Consider the following 27,861-nt stretch of genomic DNA (forward strand, 5'->3'; position numbering starts at 1 on the left):
ACTCTGGCCAACATAGGTGACACTGTTACTACTGTGGCCACTATGGGGGTTACTTACTACTGTGGCCACTATGGGGGTCAGTATTACTACTGAGGCCACTGTGGGGGTCACTATTTCTACTTAGGCCAATATAGGTGTCACTGTTAATACTGGGGCCACTGTTGGGGTCACTATTACTACTGGGGCTACTATAGGGGGTTACTATTGGGGCTCATTCCAATGCAAATACATATTGCACTTGCGTGCATTTCAGTAGTGCAAATGCGATATATAGTTGCATGGCAAAAAATCGCTTACACCCATGTTTTTTACCTGCTCTGGTGTGTTTTTAAGTGCATAAAAACACTGCATATTTGCGCATGCAAAAAAAACGTAGACAGGCTCATTAAAATGGTGTGCAAATAAGCAAGTTTCCTGCATACGCAATGCGTATTTCTGCCCGCTCATTCACTTCAATTGCTTATTGCAGTGTGTAACAAGGTCATGCTGTGTATTTTTTCACGCGATTGTGCATCCTGTGAAAAAATACGCCCACGTGAATGAACCCATAGAAATCAATGCGTTCTATTCACTGCACACAAGACATGTCAATCATTGAAGACCGTTACAAAGGGAAGTGCCATATTTTTTGTTCTATAAGACGGCCTTTTTTCCCCTCCAAAGTGGGGGGAAAACGTCAGTGCATCCTATAGAGCAAACATGCCAAAATTGGTCCGTACCGGCAGCTGAGAAGGATTGAAAATCCTTCTCATAGCCGCCAGTTGTTAGCATACAAAGCTGGCACAGCAGAAAAGCAGAGCGGCCTATACAACAGCTGATTGTTGGGGGCGGGGGAGCAGCAGGGAGCTCAGTAATCGGCTGTTGAACGGGCAGCTGGTGGCTCCTGCCTTGGAGCCGACAGTGTGTTAAAGATAGCAGGTCCGCTCCATTGCAGCGCCCAGAAAACAGCTGATTAGTGAAATAGCAAGGAAGGAGGAGGAGGGAGAAAATATCTGCCTTTTTGGTGTATATATTTGTGCCTAGTTATACACAAATGTATACACCATACATAATCATAATGAGACATGCCATGCAGGGTTCCTGGAAAGTTGGGTGACAACTAGTGGAATCCTCATTACATTGTCAATCAGCTCTTCAGGATCCTGAATGCCAGCTACAGAGTTATGCAAGCACGCATATCACATGTATTGCTATAACTAGTCAAACATGGCATTCAGGAAAGCTGGGTCACAAGTAATCCCCATTACATATACACTCAGATTTTCTGGATTCTGAATTGCAGGTTGACAAGTGCTATATACTTCATCCTGAGGCAGTACTACTGCTCTTTATTCATCCTGTAATACCTCCCTGCCTGGTCTGGGGGATTTAAAAATATTTTTTTCCTATTTTAAATATGTATAAGTTTATAAACATCCCATACAGAGAATATGGTGAAACGCTGTACCATGTAAAATCTCCTCAAAAGACAAGGGCGAATGTAAGCGATGGAACAATGTACTTTAGAAATCCTGCTTGAGTAGAATCTGATCACTTTATAACAGGCGTAGAACAAAATCACATCAACACTTGTGTATATATATGGCATTTCTGTTTGATCACACCACCAGTTGTATGAGGATGCACATTTTAGTGCAGATTAAACCATGCCTTATGGGAGTGTTTCTTTCCTCTGCTTCTAAATTCTAAAATTTAACCCTTCTTCTTCTTTCATCCTCTCCCTTCTCCCTGGTTGAACTACAGTTTAAATCAGATCACTACTAGGGTGATTTGCCCTTTGTGTGCCTCGCAAAGCTGATTGACAACAAACTTAGGACATAGAATAGCTGCCATTATTGGTCGTTACTATTGTTTCGAAGCAAAGTGAGAAAACATGAACATTACTAAAATAACTAAATAAAGAACAGTATGATAATGGACAAAATTTGGTCTTTTACTTCAAAAGGAAATTTGCTTTCTATAAAATACAGATAAATGACATAAAAGGCAAGTAAGGAGAAACAATTAATTTTCCATCGTGCTCTGACGCCAGACATATAGTCGTATGTAAACTGTGCTTAGTGGTTTTTGCAGTTGAGTAAACGGCACTTGTTTGCACTTGCCTTTTCTCCGGTCTTGTTGCTATGGCAGCTCTGGGTAGGGCATGGGAGAGAGAATATCTTACTAATGTGTGGTAACCAGACAGAAATGTGCAAACACAGAACCATCCTGTACACACGCTTCAGTAATTACTGAAAGTCGTAACCAATAATTAAAGCACAAATCCACCATTTGATTTACACACAATGGTGCTTATTTACTATCAGGCTAAATACAACAGTTTTATGGTGCAAATTGGATTAGAAAACTGTCTTACATGCTTGCGCCACATTTATCATGCACTTTCGGAGAGTTTTTCCGACTTGTCTGAAAAGGGGGTGTAGCCTAATTTACACCAAAAATTGTGCCAAAATTGTACCACATTGCTGTATGCAGTGGCCGAAGAGTTACAGAGACAGCCAAGCGCTCATCTTAGGCTGTTTTCACAACTCACATAAAAGTTAATGGAAGTTACGGAAACAACTAATCACAGCAATCTATAGTGTTTTCACAGCTTCCAAGTCACAGAAACAGCTTAGCTCGCCATGCTGCGCTGCTTTTATAACTTGAGGGGCTGTTCGCATCTATTGATGACAGAAGCCGTAATGCTGTGCTGAATCCATCCTATGACAGGTCAGAATGGCACCCACCAGATAGGTTTTGCTTAGGTTCTATCAAGATTTCCATTATTTTGCAAGCAAGAATAATGCAGCATTCTGCACTTTTCTTCCCACCAAAAGAGACAGAAATCTCAACTGAACTCCCAATGTTTGGGCTGAATGCAGAGGTGAACATGCAGCAAATAATAAGTATTTTACAACATTGCTTCCAAAATTGCACTTGGGATAAAAAAAAACATTGTATCAGATTACAAATGGTGTTTCTCATAATCACAATATTATGATTCATGAACTATCCAATAGATAGTGAACACCAGGCAAAACACACTGAACAATTCTGAAACTTTTAGGCCTTATGCACACGACCGTGACGGGCTCCGCAAGCGGAATACTGCAGCGGAGTCCGTCATGGCATCCCCCCCAAAGACCCCATACTTGCCTCGGGATCCGCTGCCCGAAGTCCCACATGACGCTCCGGCGCGCATGCGCAGTACAGCGCATGACACGCTGGCAGTGCCATATGACGCGCCGGCGGTGGGCGCGGCGCGTATTCACACTATACTTCTACTGTGCTACAGTGGAAGTTTAGCGTGATGGACGGCTTCCATTGACTACTATGGAAGCCGTCCGCGTCTATACCCGGAGCAAATAAGACAAGCTGTGGGTAATTTCATGCTGCGGAATTCGGCGGTGGAATTCCACAGCATGTACATTGAGCTATTGGGTTCAATAGAACCTAATAGCTGCAGTGAAACGCCGCGGATTTCCGACTTGTTTTACACGGCGGTAATCCGTCCGTGTGCATTAGGCCTTAGATATGAACTTACATGCTGAAAGTTTTCAGGACTGCATCTATGGGTTGTTCTAGTAAATAGCACAGGGTTACTATAAAAGGAATAGGCGCTTGCAGCATTTTACAGAAATCCAAATGATACTGATGTAACCAAAATACTACATGTTTTTTTAGTATTTGTCTTTAAAGGGGTTGTCTAATTTATAGTTTATCTGTAAACCCCCTTTTGCATGACTAAAATAAGAAATAGTGATATACTCACCTCTCCCGACTCCCACTATGTCCAGCGGTGCAGCTCTGGGTCTCCCTTCTGATGTCATGCTTACAGGCTGCCCCAGCATGTTTACGGGACGTCACGAGTACTGCAGCCAATAACAGAGCTCCGTACTTGATTGTTGAGCTCTAATATAAGCTGCAGTGCCTGTGACATCCCGTAAACCGGGTGAGACTACAGCCTGTATACATGCTAAGTGCGGAAAACCAAGCGGCGGAACAGGACACTGAGGGAGCAAGGAAGGATGAGTATAACACTATTTGTTATTTTAGTGTGTGCAAAAGGGGCTTTACATTTGTATGACTAATAGAGATGAGCGAGCACCAAAATGCTCGGGTGCTCATTATTCGAGTCGAGCTTTTCGTAATATTCGAGAGCTCTATTTGAGTAACGAACCCCATTGAAGTCAATGGGAGACTCGAGCATTTTTGCAATGCATCTCTCTCTCTTTTTCTCTCAGCCACCCAGCCACATACTGCTGTAGACATGCGCACACACGTCACAGCAGGAAGTGGTAATGCAGGGAGGGGTCAAAACGGGGAGGGCTCGAACACGGCGTGGTACTCGCTCGAGTAACGAGCACCATCGAGTATGTTAATACTCGGACGAGCATGTTCGCTCATCTCTAATGACTACGTTGCAAATGCTCCATGTGTGAGCATTTTTACGAACACGATCCACTTGTTCTCCACTACAGGTGTCTCACAAAACGTTCCCTGTTGCATAAACATCCAGAGTCAGTGACGTAGCTGTAGGGGTCGCAGGGGTCACAGTTGCAAAGAGTCGCCACTGTAGCCCAACCTGTACTTTCTTCATGCAGGGACTGACTGCGCTCCCGTTTTTATGATCAGTGGGGTTCCCAGCAGTCGGACTTGTGAATAGGGGATAACGTCTTGGAACCGCAATACCCCTTTAAGGAGAGTTATGTGTCAAATATATTTTATAACAGACATAAATTTCAAATCGTCAATAAAAAATTTACATTTTCAGAAGGGCTTTTCCAATTTTATTCTGACTATTGGGTGGTAATATACAGTAATAATCAAGGTACACAACTCACTAATGTACATTGCAACATATTAATTGCCATTACAGTACGTCAGAATGCCCTCCCGTATTAATCCAGTCTTGTGCACTTTTCCAGACAAATGTTAGTAAGTGTTGGTTAACTGGACCACAGCCTGCAAGTCATTGTGCAACTTATTTGAAACTACGAGCTTTGCCAGGAATGACCTGACCTTGCTCAATGCCTTATTCCTCAAGTCAGCATCCAAAGCTATAACAATATTCCATACTGACACATATCTCTGCAGTATATGAATAATCAGTAAATGTGCCTCACTCCACTGGCGTAACTATAGGGGATGCAGGGGATGAATTTGCACCTGGGCTACGGAGCCTTAGGGGCCCCATAAAGCGCCTCTTCTCCAGATAGGGAGCCTAGAACTCTGAATTAAGCATTACAGTTGAGGGCCCTGTTACAGGTTTTGCATTGGGGTCCAGGGGCTTCAAGTTACGCCTCTGCCTCACTGGATTCAGGTTCTACACTTTCTTTACTCTTGTGTTGCTTCAACAGATGCACAATGAAAAACATGATCCTTTCCTGATATCTAGGGGAGGTAGTGATGCATATCCATGGATGGAGTTGGGCAACATTTTAGGATTCTTTGTCTAATAAGTCCTTGCCGCCGCTGCATGCATCTTGTATTGCTAATTTGGAAGGTTAATGTAAACAACCTGCAGCATGCCATTAAAATCCCTAATGGACATACCGCTATGTATGTGATGCTTTATCATGCTAATAGCATTGCGTTCACCCAGCACAGGACTATGCAGCATCCCAGAGTAGTCAATCATATTATGGGGGCTCAATCACAGAGATACCACTACATTAAAAGGATTTCGGAAATTGTATTTATTGACTATTTTTATTGTTTCTTGCTGCAGTCTGACATGCCACATTTGTGATACTTAATCCATGTTATTTAGATGCCACAAGAAAATTACAGAAGAACCCTTGTCTGAATGAATTTTGCACCTCTGTGATTTAAGTGTTCCTGTGCTTACTGCACATATTGGATATTTTTAGGAGTTACTGACTATGCATATATAAACAGCATCGTACTGTAATATTTTTAAGCTTATAGCTTTTGGTACAGTAAGTGTGAAGATTGATGCCTTTACATTTATGCCAGCATGTACATATAACTGAAAGGTCCAGGACTTCTTGCTCTGGAGCCTCTGGCCCCAAGCCAGTTTGCTCAGCAGGAACTGGAGCATTGGGAGTCACAGGGGCACTTGCTTCATTAAATGAGCTTGTGTACCCATGACAGATGCTCTTTTATGTGATTTTCAAGAATGCCTTGCAATGAGAAGACGAAAAGCTCAGGAAAACTAGTTCTTAGCATAGTGACCTCTACAAGAAAGAGGGAAAATTTACATTTAGCAATGTGACCATTTCAAAGTCATTTCAGTACAAATTCAATGGGAAGTTATACAAATTATTTATACATTGCAATATGTGGTTTTAAAGCAAAGCAGACATAGATATGTATCATTGATTCCTATTCTTCAAATGCTAATCTTTTAACCACAATGTCATATAGTACACGCGTTGTGTTATGGAGTTTCTGAACAGGTTAAAAAAATCCAGACATATAACAAACGTGCTTCATGATAATAACTTCAATTAGTTTTATACAAAAATATGCTGCATATAGATGAAATACAAATGTCCTGCAGATTACACATGTATTACGTGTCTGCATTCACAAGCAATTGAAGATGCATTTAGGAAATGTTACAGTATACAGGACAACAAGGAATCAAATAGGGCAATAAATGTAGTACCTGTAGATTTTGAGGGACCTTAATATAAAACCCCAATTCCAAAAAAGATGGGACGCTGTGTAAATGTAAATAAATGTTAAGAAGAAAGAATGTAGTGATTTGGAAATCTCATGTTACTAGTGATGAGCGAGCATACTCGCTAAGGGCAATTGCTCAAGCAAGCATTGCCCTTAGCGAGTACCTGCTCGCTCGAGAGAAAAGGTTCGGCTGCCGGCGCGGGTGACAGGTGAGTTGCGGCGGTAAGCAGGGGGAGCGGGGGTGGAGAGAGAGAGAGAGAGATCTCCCCTCCGTTCCTCCTCGCTCTCCCGATGGCAGCCGAACCTTTTCTCTCGAGCGGGCAGGTACTCGCTAAGGGCAATGCTCGCTCGAGCAATTGCCCTTAGCGAGTATGCTCGCTAATCACTACATGTTACCATATTTCATTCATAATACAACATAGAACACAGATCAGAAGTTGAAAGTGAGCCATTTTTTCATGTCATTTAAAAAAATTAATTCATTTATTGATGACAGCAACACATCTCGAAAAAGTTGGGATGGGGTTAACAAAAGGCTGGAAACATAAGTGGTACTAATGAAAAACAGCTAACGGGTTAATTTTCTAGTAAGGGACATGATTGTGTATAAAAAGAGCATCTTAGAGAGGCAGAGTCTCTCAGAAGCAAAGATGGTCAGAGGTTCACCAATCTGTGAAAAACTACATCTAATAATTGTGGAACAATTTCAGAAAAATGTTCAACATAAAATTTTGAAGACTTTGAATATTGGAGAAATTCATGTGCATAAGGGACACGGCCGATAGTCAGCAGTGGATGCTCAAGATCTACGGGCCCTCAGGTGTCACTGCATTAAAAACAGGCGTGATTCTGTAATCACTGCATGGGCTCAGGAATACTTCTAGAAATCGTTGTCTGTGAACACAGTTTGTGGTACAATCCACAAATGTAAGTTAAAGCTGTATCAAGCAAAGAAGAAGCCATATATCAAGACAATCCAGAAACACTGGCGCGTTCATTAGGCCAAAGCTCATTTAGAATAAACTGAGGTGAAATGGAAAACTGTTCTGCAGTCAGTGGAATCAAAATTTAAATTCTTTTTGGAAACTACTGATGGCGTGTCCTATGGACTCAAGAGGAGAGCGACCATTCAAATTATCAGCGCACAGTTCAAAAGCCTGCATCTTTGATGGCATGGCATTGTATTAGTACCTATAGAATGGGCAGCTTATATATCTTGAAAGACTCTATCAATGCTAAGCAGTATATAGAGGTTTTAGAACAACATATGCTCCCATGCAAACACTGTCTCTTTCAGGCAAGACCTTGCATATTTCAGCAAGACAACACTTAACCACATACTACATCCATCACAACAACATGGCATCATAGATGAAGAGTCCGGGGGCTGAACTGACCGACTGCAGTCCAGATCTTTCACCAATAGAAAACATTTGTTGCATTATGAAACAAAAATCTGGCTAAGGTGACACAAGACTGTTGAGCAGCTAAAATCCTACATCAGACAAAAATGGGACAACATTCCTCTCCCAAAACTCCAGCAATTGGCCTCCTCACTTCCTAGATGTTTATAGACTGTTGTAAAGAGAAGAGTGAATGCTACACAAAGGTAGACATGGTCCTGGCCCAACTTTTTTGAGATGTGTTGCTGCCATCAACTTCAAAATTAGTTAATTTTTAAAAATGAAGTGGAAAAATATCTCACTTTCACCTTTTGATATGTGTTCTATGTTCTATTGTGAATAACATATGGTTAAATGAGGAGATTTCCAAATACTTGTATTCTTTTTTTCTTTACATTTATTTACATTTTTTCACAGCAATCCAGCTTTTTGGGGACTGGGGTTGTAGTTATGAATCATCAGCTTCCAAATATTTCATTATGCACAAGGATTTAGTATATGTTTCCATGGAAACACGGCACATCAATGATTCATAAGCAAGTGTTTTTATGAATTAGGTGGATATAAATCAGCGTAGTCTTGTGTTTAGGTTTTAAACTGACAACAACAGCCATTATTACTTTACTGCTTATAGTTTACTATTATCTTTCCAAACTACTGCCTTACCATCATAATATAACTGCTTGATTTTGTTGCTATAGAAAGAAGGTTCTGCTCCTCACATTTGCATTGAAGTCTGGTGCACATCCGTCCCAAAATCTTTGAAGTAATAGTGCAGTTAACTGTTTCAACCGGGAATATGCTTGAGTGCAGGGCGGAGGTCAGATGGACCCCATTATAGTCAATATGTTCCAACCAGTGTCGTATGATTCCATGATAGAACAGATCTCTTTCTTGTAGGGATTCTGTTTTTCTGCTTCCATGATGAAACAGGAAAATTAAAACCCTAAATGCAGATGTGAACAGAGCCTAAGAGGGTGCGCACCTTTTACTCGCCAGCATTCAAAGATCTGCCATGTCTGTAAATGTTGGCACCCCCCAAAAAAACAAAAAAAAATTCTACAACAGCTTTTCTTTTAACTCAGCACTGTGCCATTCCTCTGTTAATTCTTCCAGGAAATGTATGAATAATGGCGCTACCATTCTGATTGTCAATCGGGTGTGTTTGTACACAGTCTGACACTCACAGCACTCATTGGATTCACTGAATAGTGTCAGACTATGTGCCATAGGGAAGTTCACCATTAAAAGGGTGATCGGTAGCAGCCAGTTGTCAAATTATTCATGTGTTTCCAAGAGGACTGACTGAGGAACAGCACAATGCAGTATTTTAACAAAAAATGTTTCATATAGGATGTTATATGGGAAGTACAAGTATTTACTAACATGTTCAAAGTAGTGACAGGTTCTCTTTAAAGCTTAGGAAAACCTTTGAGAACTCTTTCCCATTTTTCTAATATACTGCTCAATCATTCACTTCACAAGATGGAGCAATTTGGTTAATAGGTTTATATGAGAAGATTGTTAATAATGTCATTACCTAATATGTTAGTTGAATTGGCTCCAAAGGTCATGTCTGAAGCATTTGAACAAGGCGAACGTGATTTAGTGCTGCTGATTCAGCAATTCTGCTATGTTTTCAACTAGTGACATGAGAAATGATCCAGAGAATTCAGAAACAATAAAAACAGGATGTGCTGTATTTTGTGCAAACATGATATAGCTTAAAGAAGCACCCCATGTTTCTTTCTTTGAGAAATCCATCACAGTATCATTGACCTCTGCTACGTAGAATTCCAGTTCGTCCCCTCCTCGTTGTATATTCTGCACTTTTCGTTCAGCTTCCGGGTCACATGACCAGCACTCTGACCACACTCTGTGCTCTGCAGTTAATGAATCAGTTTTATGTTAACTTCCATAAAAAAATTATCTTGCCCACCGCAACCAATCTTTAATTTTAAAGAGCAGAATACGAAATGAAAGCTGTACTGTGATTGGTTGTTATGAGCAAGATAGACAGTTTTTCTTTATGACAGTTGACATAAATCTGCCCTATAAACTGCAATACACAGAGCATTGTCAGAGTGCTGGTCATGTGACCTTGAAGTCAGAAGAAAAGAGTAGAATACAAAACCTGGAGGGGGACATGCTGAAGAACCGGATTCTTCAAAGCAGAGATCAGTGAGAAATTGTAATGGATTTATCAAAGAAAAAAAAACTGGAGTGTTTCTTTAACTTTTTAGCAGATGAGCTAGCAATGAAACCGTTAAAAGCCATCAATGCAATAAAGGTAAAGGAAAACAAACCTTGGAACATACTCTGCTTGCATCACTGAACATCAGGAGAGGAGCACCTGGCTACGTTGCTAAGATTCTCTTGAGCGGTGCCGGGGGAAGAGTTACTGTGTTTAAAACGGGGCTGATGTTAACTACAGGTCTGGTAGCAGATCAAAGTAGCATGAATGCATCGTGGAATCATATAATGATATTAGATACATTTCTGCTCCGAAAGAAAAGTATTAGAAGAAACACGAGCGGATTAAATAAAGCACAAAACTGTAGCATCTAAAACTACAATTTATTAAAAGCCTAGAGGATTATGATTTTACGGCTACTAGGTCACCGTTGTCTCCTCATTTTACACAGCAAAGTCTACTACGGCAGGAATAAAGGGTGCCTTACCTCACAATGCTGCAAATGACATGTGAAAATCAAAGTCAGAGATAGTGCTGTGAAATAAAACTGCAAGAGGACCAACTATATTATTTTATGTATTAGTTGCCATAATCAGCAATATATCTCTCAATCTGAGACTCCTCGGAGTGCTATCTCGCAAGATAAAAGTTGCACTGAAAACCTTTAGGAAATGGGCACTGATTTTCATCATGTTCTTCAAATGAATGACTCGAATTATCCTTGTCTCAGGTCACTACATCATTCTGCCGAGTCCACCACTGTCGGGAAAGGCAAAGTTGGACAACACTCTAAGATGTTTATTTGGACCAGTGGCCGGTCCTCCTCATCATACAGACCAGATGAAAGAAGGTAAGACTCATTTAATCTTCTTATTATCATTAGAGAAACTCTTAGTGATGTTTGGTTCATTGGAGTAATAACTTGAGTAGTAACTGCTGAGTTGTCTCACTGAAGACATTAAACACATATTGTAAAGGATATAAATTAAATATTTGATTGGTGGAGATCCAACAATTTTGACCCCTGACATTCATTAGAATGAATTGGCAACAGCGCTAGGAAAGCATTGTGCTACTTTGTCTCCTCAGGGATAAGCTCTGCTTTAATAGGTTGTACAGTTAGCTGGTTGCTCTAGCTATCGATGGGGACCCCAACCTAGAATTACGTTGTCAATGTGTCTAGTGAGAGAATACATTGTAAACAACAACATGAAGGGAATATAGTAGCATCTACATATTTACCCACCTGAAGATACATTCTTTTGAAGTATTTTCTGTAGTGCTGCACTGCTGCTCTTATTTCATTTTCATGTACCTGCATTTATGTGACAGTAGGTCATGTTTATTGCATCAACCTATCTATTAATTGGTACAAATTAACCATGCTCCTTAGAATTATGCTAGGCAATACTCTGCTTTAGGCTAGAGGCACACAGCTGTAATGTGAGTTGTGCCCAAAGAACTGGGGTGCTACTTGTATCAGACAGAACATGGACACCACATGACTAGATATGAGTCTCTTAATACATTGGGCACACTTTACCTCAGGGCACTCTTTACTTAGGCCGGTATATAAATCATCAGGTCCCCCATAGACCACATCAGAAATCTAGTCTTCTTGTCCAAAGCAAACAGTCATTTTTTAATGGGTTGTCCTAAGACCACTGCATTGCACCTAATTTTCTGCTCCTTTCGTCACTGATGCAGCTTCTCCATTGTCCGGGGTTGGTAGGTGGCCATTCATCCTGTCCCCGTGTGACTTTAAGGGAATATTCCAGAGACTGGGCAGCATTTTCAAACTTTCTCTAATGTTTCCATTTATTGTCATTATTCCAAATATGCATCTAAATCATCAAACTGAACTTCAGTACCTTTTTTGCTGACCTGCGCCCCCACTGCTTTCCAGCCAGCTTCAGATTTCCACATTGTTGTTTAAAATGACCTTCTGGGAATGCACAAACTACATCTCCCACAATGCCCCATGGCCAGTTACTGATGAGTGTGCATTCACGACTGTACATACTGTGTCATCATTACAGAATTTAAAGGCACTGAGCATGCCTGACTAGTAAAACAGCAGAGCATACGGGTTGTAACCAATGGGTACCAATGGAGAACTAAGCGGGGGAAGGGGGGGGGGGACACAAACAAGGAAATTAATAGCTTTATACATGTTATGTCCTTATGACTTTGAATACCCCATTTAAACAGGAATGAAGCATAACCACATCTGCACTGTCTACAGTCTGCAGTGTTGTGCTTGTAGATTCCTGGATAGGAGAGGCAGGGGATCATACTGTGCGGTTTGCACTTGCATGTCAACTTCTCTTCAGCTGGTGAACGTAACTAATGGCAACAGGAAGAAACAGTGAGTGCCCGATTGACATTATATGTACAAATAAGTCTGGCCATGCATTCTCTGCATAATATATATTTAAGTTTCTATACTATACTATATTAAAGTTTCTATAGCTGAGTCCCAATAGATATCTTTCTCAATACTGTAATGTCACTCTTCTGTAGTAATTGCATTGAAAACAATAGCATTTATACTATGCGGCATATTAATGATACCCCATGAGTTGCTTCCTGACGCATATCTTCTGTAAGTTGCATGTGTCATATATATTTACTAAATATTTCTGTACACGCATAAAGTACCAGTGAGTCATTCTAGCTAACATCTTGCTTTACACAGTAGCTGCAGCATATTCCTTAACTGGCATGCAAAGTGTTAAAGTATACGGTGCTCACTACATACTGGCATACTGCTGGATGGTACACGGTTAGTACTAACTTCATTGTGCTCCACTATCCCTTCACTGGTAAGAGGAGTGACATTGCACCATGCCTGCAGCACAATGCAGAACGGTGTCAGTAGGCTGTGTATATGTAATGCAGTATATAGAAAGAGTGCTGCTTCTTGCAGGTAATTGATAGAACAGGATGTCTTGTGGAAAAGCAACTTTCAGTGTTAGATTAGTTGAAAAACTGAGTACAAGGTGAGAAACAGAAGACTGGAGGTAATACATCTATAATGGCTTTGCTGAAACTGTGTCTAGCAGGTACAACCTTCCAAACACCTAGAAATGAATATAATCTAAGAAGCTAAATCATGATACTTTGCTGGGCTCAAGAGAATTATAGCAACTTTTATCATTTTAAGGTTATTTTGTCCTAAAATCCTTTATGAATAAATAGAAATGCATAGTCTACTAAATAAATATATGTCGTGGATGGGAATAAATTACAGTATGTCTCTGGGCTTGTGCATCAAAAGCCTCTGTTAATCTATATATATAAAATAGGATGTATGTGTGTGTGTATGTATATATGCGCCCCCTTAACTCATGAAAGCCTGCAGCAATTTCAACCCAACTCAGTACATATATAACTCATCCCATGAGGACAAATTTGCTGGGGACAACACAGCCCCACTACCCCTGGGGGGGAGGGTTGTAGGATGTATGTATGTGTGTATGTGCCACCATATCTCATGAACGCCTGGAGCAATTTCAACCAAACTTGGTGCATATATAAAATAATATAACTCATCCCATGGGGACAAACTTGGGGGTGGGGGGATAAGACAACCCCACTACCCCTGGGAGAGAGTGGGGGGAATACCAGAATTGCCATTTAGCAGATGTTTTTATTTCACAGTCTTATCTAACACAGATGACCTCCTCCTCATCATACACTTATCTATTACACAGGCGACCTCCTCTTCCTCAAATACTAATATATTACACAGACCTCCTCCTCAGATAATAATATCTTACATAGACAACCTCCTGGTCTGCTCCAACTACCACACAGCTTCCCACCAGCACTAAGCTACTATGTACCACACAGAAATGAGCCCAACACCCACTCTTATGAAAGCTGTCCAAAAGGAAATCTGTGTTGCCCATAGCAACCAATCACAGCTCGGTTTTCATTTTACCTCAGCGGTATAACAAGTGAAAGCTGAGCTGTGGTTGGTTGCTATTGGCAACAAAAATGACATGTGAAGTCGGTAATTTTTGATTTTTAATTACGCCAGTATTACACAGACCTCCTGCTCCTCACATAATAATACCCCTCACAGATGAACTTCTCCTACTGCAGTGAGATATTACACAGACAATCTCCTCCTCATATACTAATATATTACACAGATGACCTCTTCCTCCTCATATACTAATATATTAAATCAGTACACACACACACACACACACACACACACACACATATATATATATATATATATATATATATATATATATATATATATACACATACATATATATATATACACACACACACACACACACACACACACACACACACATACACACATTTTTAAATTCTTTTCCTGTCTAAAAATTAAATACATGGGCACTGTTGGGTACTCAGCTAATGTAATATATAGTATGGTAGCTGGGATTTGGATCTGAAAGAGTTCAGAGCAAGAAGTATGCACAAGCAGCACTCGCTTATTGCCCTGAGGGCGAGATCCAATGGTGCAAAAGAGCCTCATGGTAAGAACCCGGACTATGGCCCCACATTCATCCGCAGAAAATGTATAATCTAAGGCAGCACCACGATTCAACTAGAAAGTAAAGACCTTTATTCCTCTGTTTTAAAAAAATGGCTGCAACATTTCGACCAGTCTGCCACCAGTCTTTGTCAAGCATAACCAGTCATTGCAACATTACATGGTATAAATAACAACAGACATATATATCAGCCAATGGACACATTAGACACACAGCTATACACAATTCCTTAATTACATCCACAAAAATGCATTATTGTAGGCATCACCATGCTCGTCTGCCACCTCCTCCATGTCAAAGCAGTCCCGTCGTCTATCAACTCTCACCGCGCATGCGCGGGAGTTACCGGGATCACACGAGAGTATACAGCGTCATGGTACTCCAGGGCCACCGCTCTTATTGCACATGCGCAAAGATCAGACGGCCAATATGGCCATCACACATGCGCAGCGATGCAGCATGCATCAGGGTGCCCATCACCATAGTGACCAGTCCGCCTCCCCATATCCTAAAAGGCGCAAAGTATGAGCAATATCCTAAGTCAAATCACCAGGGTAAATATCACCGTTTCCCCAGGATCAAGTATTATATGCCTCTCTCATTATACTGAATCGTTCACATAACTATGTACATAGCATTCCCCGTAACCTATTCACACCAAATATAGGGAAGATTATTCCTGGCAAAGTACCACCCATTTATACCATAAATAGAGTAAGTTGATCTAAATACCACTATCATATTCAGGGACATTAAGCAGACACGCGAGAAAACGCATCTACGCATGTCCCCAGTGGCATCAAAAAGGCACATTCAGAGTACTCAAAGGGAAGTGGCATAGAACCCAACCAAATGGATACAACAGCTCTGGAGCAATGACACCCCAAAGGATTATATAAAGGAGACAGCACCATAATGCAAATCAATACATATCTTTATTAAACATCAAAAGAAAAATAAATATCAATCAGCAATTTCGCATATCCAATGTGTTCTAGTTGGCAGAAGAAGCATATCCAGGCAACCCAATATACCTATAAAATAAAAACAAATATCACAATCAATAACAATACAAATATACATCATAAAGACACCACATATAAAACAATGACATAAACCATACAGATGGTTCAGACTGTCTATAGGTGTGCCGCATATGGATACTCCAGATTCAGGCCTAATGGAGTCATAGTATTGAGTTCGTATATCCACTTTAGTTCTTTAAGCTTCAGCTGACCCAATCTGTCACCCCCCCCCCCCCCCAGGGAGAGGGGCCACCCAATCAATGATCCTGAATTTTAATTGGCTTACTGAATGTTTGAAGTCTTTGAAATGCTTGAGGACAGGTAATTTGGTCTTATTTGTACGGATCGTACTTTTGTGATTAACCATGCAAGTGCAAGGCTCCATGCTCGTCTCTCCAACATAGCCTAAGCCGCATAGGCATGTGAGAAGGTATACAACATAAGATGTCGCACAAGTAAACCACTCCTTCAAATAATATTTTTTACTGGATAACAGATGTCACCCTTGACGATATTCCCATAACATGAACAAGCCATGCATGGGAAATTGCCCTTTTTGGTAGGTAATAATATCCGTTGTACCAAACCACCTCCTGGAGAAACCAAAGGGTGTACCAATCTATCCCTGAAGTTCTGGCTCCTTTTGAAGGCCATCATAGGAGGCCTAGTGAATTCTAGAACCCCATCACAGCACCTACCAATGATCGACCAATGTTTACGGATAATATTACTGACCCTACCACTTTCTGGTCCAAAAGTTGAAATAAAAGGAACTCTTGCTTCTTCTGGAGTTGGAACTTTATCCACCAATAATTTCGCTTTAGTTTTCTCTTTAACCCCTGTTTCTAAATTTCATACTTATTTCTTCTAAACGGGAATCGACTGTTTCCTCATCCATAATCCGCCAGACCCGCAACATTTGTGATCATGGAAGAGAGTCTAACATGTTCCTTGGGTGGTTACTATTATAGACCAATAATGAGTTACTGTCAGTGGCTTTAGTGAATAAATCCATCTTAAACGAAGAGTCAGCAATCGACACCCGTACATCCAGAACTGGATGGATTCGCAGGATGATGACATAGTGAATTCAAGCTCTGTATACATTCCATTCAGTAATGTATTGAATTCAGATAACTCATGGTCAGTATCTTTCCACAAAACAAAAATGTCATCTATGTAACGGTACCAGCATACAATATGCCTCCAGTACACAGATGAATTGACATAATCCTCTTCAATTGCACGCATATATGTATTGGCATAGGTGGGTGCCATGTTAGACCCCATAGCGGTGCCCTGCCGCTGTCGGTAGTACACCCCCGCAAATACAAAGTAATTGTTCACGAGGATGTACTCGAACAGCAACAGGGCAAACCGCTGGCATTCCACTGAAAAGTCAGATGTCCCAAGATAACGTCTAACTTCCAGTAAGCCTTTAGTGTGAGTAATGGATGTAAATAAACTCACTACATCGAATGTTACCAAATACATGGACTCAGAAACAGTACATTGATTCAATTTTCTCAGAAAATCACTAGTGTCCCTAAGATACAATTTGCAGGCACCACTGAATGTTGTACATCAAGTAACCAATGCAGACTAGAGTCTATTACACCCTCGACCAATGCCTCATTAATCAGGATCCTCAATTGTGTTTGATATCTAGCAGTTGGATCACACTTCAATTTTTTATATACAGTATCGTCATCAAGTTGGCAATAGATCTCCTCACAATAATCACTAATGCTCATGACAACAACCACCCCGCCCTTGTCAGCTGGCTTTATAATTATTGATCTATCATTTGCAAGATCCCGAGTGGCCTGATTTTCATTCGGGCTAAGATAAGACTTGGGTTTAGCCTTATTATGACCCATCACTGCTTTCAATTTCTCAGTATCCTTTTGGACAAGTGTAAAAGTATCAATTGCATGATTTGTTGATGGGGGCATAAAGGTACTTTTGTTGCGCGGAATTGGATATGAAAGAGTTAATGCATGTAAAATGGTGGGTGTTGTAAAAAGGAGGGCAGAAGTAGGCCTATTTTAGGGCAGGAGATGAGACAGCAATTGTAGGGTTAAAGAGTTACTGCACCTGTGTAATAATGTAGGGAAATGTAACCAATCGGTTTGTTTTTCAAGATAATGAAAGAAAGTCTTTGGACTTTGGATCAGTGTGGATTGTATAAGAAATTACTGTCTTGGGAAATTGCTAGAACATGTTCTATTTTGTTCATGACTGATATGCGCAAACTTTGTACACACAAATACGTCTGTGTGAAGCTGGCCTAAATATGTAGGAAACTTGCATATTCGCTGCGTATTTACACAAGAAATACATTAGATTTCTAGCATTTCTTTGCACACGTAAATACGTCACATATTTATGCACGTAGAAAAAAGCCCAATAGGCAGAAATACGCAGAGAATCAGTATATTGTAGTCTGTGAATATGCTGCACATTCAAGGAGCGAAATACACAGTACAGCTGTGTGAATAAGTCCTAATACAAAGAAGGCCTAATGCTGTGGGGGCAACTACGCTATGAGCGTAGTTGCACACAAGCGAGGTAAAAAATTTTTCCGTCGCTGGCAGTTCAAACTCCACGCCAGAGTGCAGGTGTTTGAAAATAACAGCAGGAAGATAGCGTCCGCCCGATCTTCCCCACACGATGTATTCACTGCGTGCAGGGATGATAGGGCAGGTCCTATCTTTTCTTGGTCATAGTATTAATGGCTGAGAAATCCCAGCAGTGAAAACGAAACCACTGATCTCCTATTGAAATAAGGGGAGAAAAACATGTCCATGCGTTTAAACCCTAAGGGCAAAAAGCAGAGTTGGAACTGCCAATGAGGGAGAAGAAATACCCCTCATTCAGGCTCAACTACGCTCCATGCCGAGGAGTGCAGTTCCGCTCACGGCAGTGTGTTTAATCTCTAAGTCCAAGGTGCAACTTCAGCCTCTGCGGCTTTATTCTATGCTTTTGTTTGAAGGCCTATTACAGAGACTTAAAAGTTTTTTCACGTTTTCACCCATACATTGGATAGGTGAAAACTAATAGACCAGTGGGGGTCTGAACACTGGGATCCTCACCGAGAATGAGGGCCTGATCGGTCTCCAAAGGAGTGGAGTGAAGCTCATGTAGGTACACTACCCCTCCATTAATTTCAAAAAGAGCATCAGAGATTGCAGAGCACTTTCTGCGCTAACAGCAGTGACAGCAGCCCCAGAAGTCAACTGATCGGTGAAGATCCTGAGAGGCTGATCCCCGATGACCTATTGATGAGCTGTCTTCATCGATAGAAAGAATTTAAAAAGTCCCGGCATACCCATTTAAAATATGTTCGAAGTTAGTAATTTTTTTAAGCCTATCCTCCACCTCAGGATTTATTACTTTAGTTGCCCATCTTTGAAACTGCTCAAGCTCTTATATGTCCTTCTTGAGTACTGATGCCCAAAACTGTACACAATATTCCATGTATCTCCCCGCTCGTCTCTAAAGATTCGGGGGGTGGGGAGCGGCGGGGGAGAGCGGGGAGGAACGGAGGGGAGATCTCCCTCTCCCTTTCTCCCGCCTGCTCCCCCCGCTCCCTGCCGCAACTCACCTGTCACCAGCGCCGGCCCCCGAATCTTCAGGGACGAGCAGGGAGATACTCAGCTAAGGCACTACTCGCTCAAGTAATGTGCCTTAGCGAGTATACTCGCTCATCTCTAGTTAGGTACAATTGTACAATAGTAAGTGTATACCAGTTTACTTTTTGAATTGCCATTCACTGCCCTTGAAGGACTTCCAGTCTTTTTACAACTAATGGCTTCTTCGCAGAGGCGTGATTTAGTCCCATTATGGGTCTGTGATTATCACGGAGGCATAATGGGATGAAGCAAAACCATTGATTTCAATGGTTTCATTATCACTAGTGATATTCTCGCTCGTTCATAGTATGTGCGACAAAAATACGACTTGCCCTATCTTTTTCTCACGTCATTAATACGACCCGTGGGAATGATAGGGCAGGACCTATTTTCCTGCAGTTTTTTTCACACTAGTGCACACTAGCGTGGAGTTTGAAAAGTCAGAGAATAAAAAAAAACCCTGTTCATGTGCAACCATGCTCCATAGCAGCGAGTGTAGTTGCACATATGACCAGGTGTTTTTGCCCTAAGGCCGATAGAGCTGAGCACTTAATGTTCTCTAAGTTTGCAATAGATGGCGTGGCACATTTATTATTGGAGTTGCTTCGGAATTCTTGCCTAAGGCCACTCTCACACATGCACTTTTTACCGCAATTACGCACGAGTTTTGAACGCCGTGGTAATTGTGGTATAACACTCCCATTGATTTCAAGAAGGGGCCTCAAGGGCATGCGCTCAATCGTGATGTTTTCTAACGCCGCAATTTTTGAGTGCTGTCTACTCTATTTTACTGCGTTTAGCGCACCTCATCACCCATCACAATGATGGGGTGCACTAAAACTCGCAAAATCGCAGCAAAGCGCCGCATGTGTGAGAGTAGCCTAAGTTGTGTCATTTTTTTACTTTTTGTGCAAATCCATCAAGACAAATTATGTCTCTCACTAAACTTTTCAAAAGTGTGTAGAAAAGTGTGTTGGGTGGAGTGAGGTTTTAGTGACCTCTATGACCTTTAAAAGGTCACAACTTTTGTTGCAATCTCGCTCCAGAACTTTGGTGATGTACAAAATGACTACACATCCCGAGGCATATTTGAACATGCAACAAATGTATCAACATCGTGTAACAATTGATACAGTTGTTGAATTGTAAATAGAGATGAGCGAGCATACTCGGTAAGGCAATATACTCGAGAGAGCATCACCTTTTTCGAGTACCTGCTGGCTCGTACCTGAAGATTCGGGGGGGGGGGGGGGGGGCGCGGGGGTCGGGGGCGGCGCGGGGCAGCAGGGAGGAGATCCCTCTCTCTCTCCCTCCCGGTCCCCTTTGCAACCCCCCACTCACCACCGACCCCAGGAGGCCAGCAGGTACTCGAAAAAGGCAATGCTCTCTCGAGTGTATCGCCTTACTGAGTATGCTCGCTCATCTCTAATTATAAACTAAAGAGAAAAAAGTATGTTAGAAAAGTGGCATCAAAGATTCCCCAGAGTGTTGGGATATGTTGTGGTCCCTAAAATTAGCTCTCAAAATGACATTTCAGCTGACTGTATATGCAAAAAGCTTGGTTACTGCATTATCATGTCAGCCGTGGTTATAAAGCAGATGAGCCCCTTCAATAGTGAGCATCATCTTCCAAAATAATTCAGAATTGCATCCATTTATTCATGTTTGTTCCCGATATTGGATTTTTTCTTTGCAAAATAACCAAACACTCATCATCGGCTCTAAAACATACCTGGCATTAAGCTCTGAACATTCTGCCTTTTTAGCAGAGAACGCTCAAATATTTGACAATCAGGCAATTTTGACTATTGTATAATTTAGCAGTATAAACACGCAATTAATTTGTCTCCCTCACATATAAATGTTCATACCTGCAGCGTTCTCTACAGCGATGCCAGACAACAATGAGGGCTGTGACTATCACATTTGATTTCATTGTATGAGCCTGATTATTAAATGGTGGGTAGCGTAGGGTAGCACACTGCACTTGAGAATAGTGGGATTCCTTTGTCAGGTCTTAGACATTAATTTCTGGAATTTTATAACTGGAAAATTACAACTTGTCAATTTCTACTGGTAGAAATAGTGAGATGGCCTCTTAGAATATACAAGAGTCTACAGAGTAAGGGCTTGTCAATGGGTTTGTTCTAGTGAACGTGTTTTGTGCGCGTTTTGGGCATGTGCAAAATGGAACTGCTCTAGCTTTCTGCATATTGCACAGCAAAGGCTCGCTTAAAAGTCTATGGTAGATGGATAAATGCGCACTTAATAAGCGCAAAAGTGCAATAAGCTGTACAATTCCATGAAAAACAGAACACATCAGGACCTCTGCAGGCTAAATAGCCTTTTAAATCACATGCATGCGTGAACAGGCCCTATGTGCGCAAATATGTGCCAATACGCACAGCGCTGCAGAAGAAGTTGGCGCTATACAAATAAAGAATATTATAAATAAAAGTCGTTCACTGCGCAAATACTTTGTGCCTTAGCATGCCCAATTGCGCATAGAATGAGCTCAACAAACCCGAAGGCCATTGCATAACTAGGAGCATTAGACCATTACATATTATATGTTCCCCTTTGCTACTATATGCACATTATGACTGCATTGGGAACATTGTGTATGTTTGAGGGCAAAACCACATGGGCACATGCACTAATACACACACCGCTATGGAGCGTATTAGCGTATAAACCTGACGGCTTTTTTTTTGGACTATTCAAACTCTGCGCTATAGTTTAAAGCCTTAAACATGCCCATGTGTTTAACTGCTTAAAGGGGTTTTCCAGGGAGAATACTATGGCCTAGGATAGATCATTAATAGTTGATCGCCTGGGGTCCGTTTCTCGGGACCCCGACTGATCAGCTGTCGCTTAGAGGTTGGAGCAGAAGCAGTGGAAGTCTCCTCACTGACCTCTTTTTAGTGGCCAGTGCTTGTAACTGGAGGCACAGCTTGCGCTAGTTTCAATGAGAGCCGTTCCTGCAGATACAAGCGCCGACCACTACATAGAGCTTGGTGCAGAGGCTTTCGCTGCTTCTGCTCCGACCTCTGTGTAATTGAGGTGCTGACAGCATGCATCCGCTCAGCTGATTAGTTAGGGTCCCGAGTGAGGGATCATGGAGGAAAGAGTAGCGCGAAGGACCTTGACCGCATCTGCTGGGTAAGTGACTCTACGGAGCTGCATGAAAAGCAATAGCATTTTTATGGCACTTATCACGCACCTAATGGATTCCTATTAACTTTTTTTATGAACTGGAACTAGGGCTTATTTTTTGGGTAGGGCTTATTTTCAGGGAAACGTGGTGGTATTATTGAAAAATGCAACTCATCCCGCAACAAACAAGCCCTCAGACATCTATGTTGATGGATAAATAAAAGAGTTATGATTTTTTTAAAAGGGGGAAGGAAAAACCTAAAATGGAGGGAAAAAAAGGAACCACGTCCTTAAAGGAGATGTCTCGAGGCAGCAGTGAAATTTTTTTTTTGCCCAGTCCCCCTTCTTCAGCATACATTACTAAGTACCAATGTAAATGGCTTTGAAAGCCGGTTCCTACTTACAGTTCTGGCGTTTCATGAACTTATAAAAAGTTTCCCAAAGATGGCCGCCGCTTCTTCTCCCTGCGCTTGCTTCAGCCCGACGTGCTCGCTCCCGAGACGCCGGTCACGCTTCGTTTTAGCAGGGAGCTGTCCAGTGCTGATCCTTTCCCCTGCCCAAGGGAATCCAGGCTTCAGTATAGCAGGGAGCTGTCCAGTGCTGAATTCTCAGCAGAAGGTACTGTAATGCCTCCCTGAAATTCACTTTCCACTGTTTTAGATGAAATAGTTTTTTCACCTAAATATATATGCGTGTACACATTATATATATATATATATATCTATATATATTTATATAGATATATATATATATATATATATAGTATACGTGTGTACGAGTATACGCATACGCGTATTCGTGAGTGTATATATACACACACACATTATATATATATATATATAATATACATATATATATATATACATACACACACATATATACACACACACACACACATATATATATATATACATACATACATACATACACACACACACACATATATACACACACATACATATATATACATGCATACACACGCATACATATATACACATGCACACACACACATACACATATATACACACACATACATATATATACATGCATACACACGCATACATATATACACATGCACACACACACACATACACATATATACACACACATACATATATATACATGCATACACACGCATACATATATACACATGCACACACACACATACACATATATACACATGCATACACACACACATACATATATACACATGCACACACACACATACATATATATACATACATACATACACACATATACATATATACACCCACGTGTGTCTGTGTATATGTATATATATATATATATATATATATATATATATATACACATACATACATACACACACGTGTGTATATATATATATGTGTGTGTATGTATGTATGTATATATATGTATGTGTGTGTGTGCATGTGTATATATGTATGTGTGTGTGTGCGCATGTGTATATATGTATGTGTGTGTGTGCATGTGTATATATGTATGTGTGTGTATGCATGTATATATATGTATGTGTGTGTATATATGTGTATGTGTGCATGTGTATATATTTATGCGTGTGTATGCATGTATGCGTGTATGTATGTATGTATGTATGTATAGGCCCCGGCGGTAGGCTCCGGAGGCACGGCGGGCAGCATCGGGGGCACGGCGGCAGGCTCGGGCGGCACAGCGGCAGCATCGTGGGCACGGCGGCAGGCTCGGGCGGCACAGCGGCCGCATCGGGAGCATGGCGGCAGGCTCGGGCGGCACAGCGGCAGCATCGGGGGCACGGCGGTGGGCTCCGATGTCCGGCGGTGGGCTCCGGGGCCAGGCGGTGGGCTCCGGGGCCAGGCGGTGGGCTCCGATGTCCGGCGGTGGGCTCCGATGTCCGGCGGTGGGCTCCGGGGCCAGGCGGTGGGCTCCGATGTCCGGCGGTGGGCTCCGGGGCCAGGCGGTGGGCTCCGATGTCCGGCGGTGGGCTCAGGGGTCGGGCGGTGAGCTCAGGGGCCGGGCGGTGGGCTACGGGGCAGGGCGGTGGGCTACGGGGCAGGGCGGTGGGCTAGTGGGCTACGGGGCAGGGCGGTAGGCTAACACATCACCTCCGACCCCTCACTTACATGGGCGGCTTCTCGGCTGGGCTTCTCGTCTCCGCTGGGCTGGGCTGGGCTTCTCGTCTCCGCTCGGCTGGGCTGCTGAAGTTTCTGCACCTTTCTCTAACAGAGGATGGTAGCAGAATGGCCCTCCAGCGCGCTCCCGAGAGGTTACAGCTCGTCTGCGCATGCGCAGAAGAGCTGTAGCGGCCAACACACTGAAGCGGCTCGCGCTGAGCAGAAGACCGGACTGCGCAAGCGCGTCTAAAAAAGCAAGCCGCCAGCGAATTTAGACGGAACCATGGAGACGAGGACGCTAGCAACGGAGCAGGTAAGTGGAATAACTTCTGTATGGCTCATATTTAATGCACGATGTACATTACAAAGTGCATTAATATGGCCATACAGAAGTGCTGAACCCCACTTGATTTCGCGAGACAACCCCTTTAAGGGGGTAAGCCCTTAAGGGCAAAGTGACTGCATGGGAGAAGTGTGATTGTATGATCAATGAGGTTTGTACTGTTATGAAAGCTGTGTCTCTAATGGTACAGTACCTGGAACTGTTATGGGTATTTCCGGCTGCTATGTAGATACTAGTTGGAAGCACTGTGCCTTTTTATGGAGGGAATGTGTCTGGTACTGTTACAGGAGCACTTTGTTCATCACTAATATGGGAGAGCAGTTATTATTGAAAGACTGTAGCTGTAATGTAGGCACTGTGGATGTTAATGTTAGGGGGGTACTGATCTATTCCCCGTTTATCAGTTTCAAACTTTTTGGGGAGTGAATCCCATTCTAAGATTTGCTATAGGATAATTTGCATTTAATCTTATCTTTAAGGTACTAGCTACAGCAAAGCATTTAGAGTGCCAGTACTACATCAACATTATCCTGCCATACCCTATACATAAACAGATTTTTTTTTACTATGTAGACATACAGCTAAGCTAGCAGTAATGTGGCTGCTGCTACTACCGTAGTATAACCCACATGCATGAAGAATGACTGATGGTACGTAGTACCATTTCACTAAGGTTTTCTTTGGATAAAATTATTTTGAAGTACTCATTCTAAAATACTTTGATAAAACACAACTCTCTGTTCCTGAATCCTGTCCTTGGGACCGAGCAATGTGTTAAGTGCAGCCACTTCCATTACAAAAATCTGCAAGGAAGTGGCCTATCATCAGCTAACAGAATGAACCCCTACTAGAGATGAGCGAGCGTACTCGGAAAAGCACTACTCGCTTGAGTAATGTGCTTTATCCGAGTATCGCTGTGCTCGGGTCTGAAGATTCGGGTGCCGCTGCGGCTGACAGGTGAGTCGCAGCGGGGAGCAGGGGAGAGCGGGCGGGAGAGAGGGAGAGAAAGATCTCCCCTCCGTTCCTCCCCGCTCTCCCCTGCAGCTCCCCGCTCCGTGCCGGCACCCGAATCTTCAGGGAGGAGCACAGCGATACTCGGATAAAGCAAATTACTCGAGCGAGTAGTGCTTTTCCAAGTACGCTCGCTCATCTCTAACACCTACGCATCACACATATGGCTATATACATCCTATATACATACCCCATGCAGTTAGGACATCTATAGTCATCTACAACATATGCTGTATATGGCGTGGGCTCACTTGCAACAATCGCGATAACTCTGATCACAGGTGTCAACCCTTTAAATGCTGCTTTCACTTCTGACAGCAGCATTTAAATGTCCTGAACAATTAGGATTTAAATGTTTGGAACAGAGCCCCCATAATAAGATCGAAAATTCAAGACCCCCATGAGGACTAATTTAAAAAAAAAAGGGAAAACAAACTTTTCAAAAAAAAATTTAAAAAATTCTCAGTCATCGCATCAACAAAATAAAATTTTTTTTTAAAAATCTAAAAATTGGTATGATTATAAATACTATAAAGGTATAGTTTAATAATCCTGCATAGTTAATTCTGTCAGAAAAAAATACACAATAGCAGAATTATGCTTTTTTCATCTCTCCAACTCCAAAAAAACTTTGCCAAAAAGCTATCAAAAAGTCATATGTTAAGGTGCATTAAGGATGAAAGATGATCGCTCAAAAATCGCTCAAACGGCAGTTTGTGACAGTTTTGAGTGATCATCTTTGCCTAACTCTTGAGTAGCTAATTAGCTACTTAAAGAGTTAAATGCAAGCGGAGCAGGACACTACTGACAGCTCTGAGAACAGCAACTGTTAAACAGCTGCTTTGTTCTCACAGTTATTAGCTGTGTCCCGCTGAGCTGATAGCTCCGAGAAACAGCAGGAACGCAGACAGCTGCTTTGTTCTCAGAGCTTTCAGCTGGTATCCCGCTGAGAAGTCCCAGTGGGATACCAGCTGAAAGAATGTTATCAGTGCTGCCCACTGAGAAAACCAGTGTGCAGCACTGATAAGAATCATCAGTGATTTCTAGCTTGCTAGAAATCAGCAATGAACGAATAGTGCATGAACAGTGCACCATGGCAGCGCATTTAGATACAATGATTATCGCTCAAAAGATGGGTTTTGAGCATATTTTGAACGATAATTGTTGTGTCTAAATGGGCCTTTACCCAAATTTACTTTTAGTTATACAAGCCTTTACCTGTATAACTACAGGTCGGCCTGCAAAAATCAAACCTTCACACAGCCCTATCGATAGAAAATAAAAACATTATGGGGTTACCAGAATAAACTGCAGAAATCAATTCACTTTTTTAATATATTTTATTTTTTTAAGTATTACAGCATAAAAAAACTATATCAATATTGAGTTGCTGTAATTATACTGACATACAGAATAAAGACAATATGTCCTTTAACCCCTTGAGTGGCAAGCCTGGAAATTTTCCGGGATGAGCTCCACTGCCCATAGCGATATAGCCCGGAAGATTTCCAGGCTAGGCTTTACTATGGGAGCTGTAGAGCACACTGCCATGAGCTGTGGCAGTGTGCTCTGCCTGCACAGACCAACATATAGCAGTGCAGGTCTTTGAAAAACAGAAGCAGGAAGATATTGCCGACTGCCTGCAATCTCCCGCTTCTATTTTCAAAGTCCTGCACTGCTTTGTTTACAGGTTGCCATAAAGACCATCAACTTGTCAGAAGCCAGCCGATGGTCTCTGTGGCAGGGAGAGCTGGTGCTTGGCTGTCAGAGGATAGCCAGGCCCCAGCTCTACACAGCAAAGAAAGGAGAAAACCTCCAATCTTTGCTGTG

At 42.0% G+C, this 27,861-nt stretch overlaps 1 protein-coding gene across 1 annotated transcript in view; it reads left to right on the forward strand.

The window, feature by feature from the left end:
• KCNMB2 (potassium calcium-activated channel subfamily M regulatory beta subunit 2) overlaps positions 1 to 27,861 on the forward strand; it is a 217,774-nt gene that overhangs the window by 73,576 nt on the left and 116,337 nt on the right. The window contains exon 2 of the mRNA XM_066590069.1: positions 10,961 to 11,080. Coding sequence (XP_066446166.1) covers positions 10,961 to 11,080 — 120 coding nt within the window. The remainder of the gene's footprint in view (positions 1 to 10,960; positions 11,081 to 27,861) is intronic.

The sequence above is a fragment of the Eleutherodactylus coqui genome, chromosome 1, assembly GCF_035609145.1.
Source record: "Eleutherodactylus coqui strain aEleCoq1 chromosome 1, aEleCoq1.hap1, whole genome shotgun sequence".
NCBI lineage: Eukaryota > Metazoa > Chordata > Amphibia > Anura > Eleutherodactylidae > Eleutherodactylus > Eleutherodactylus coqui.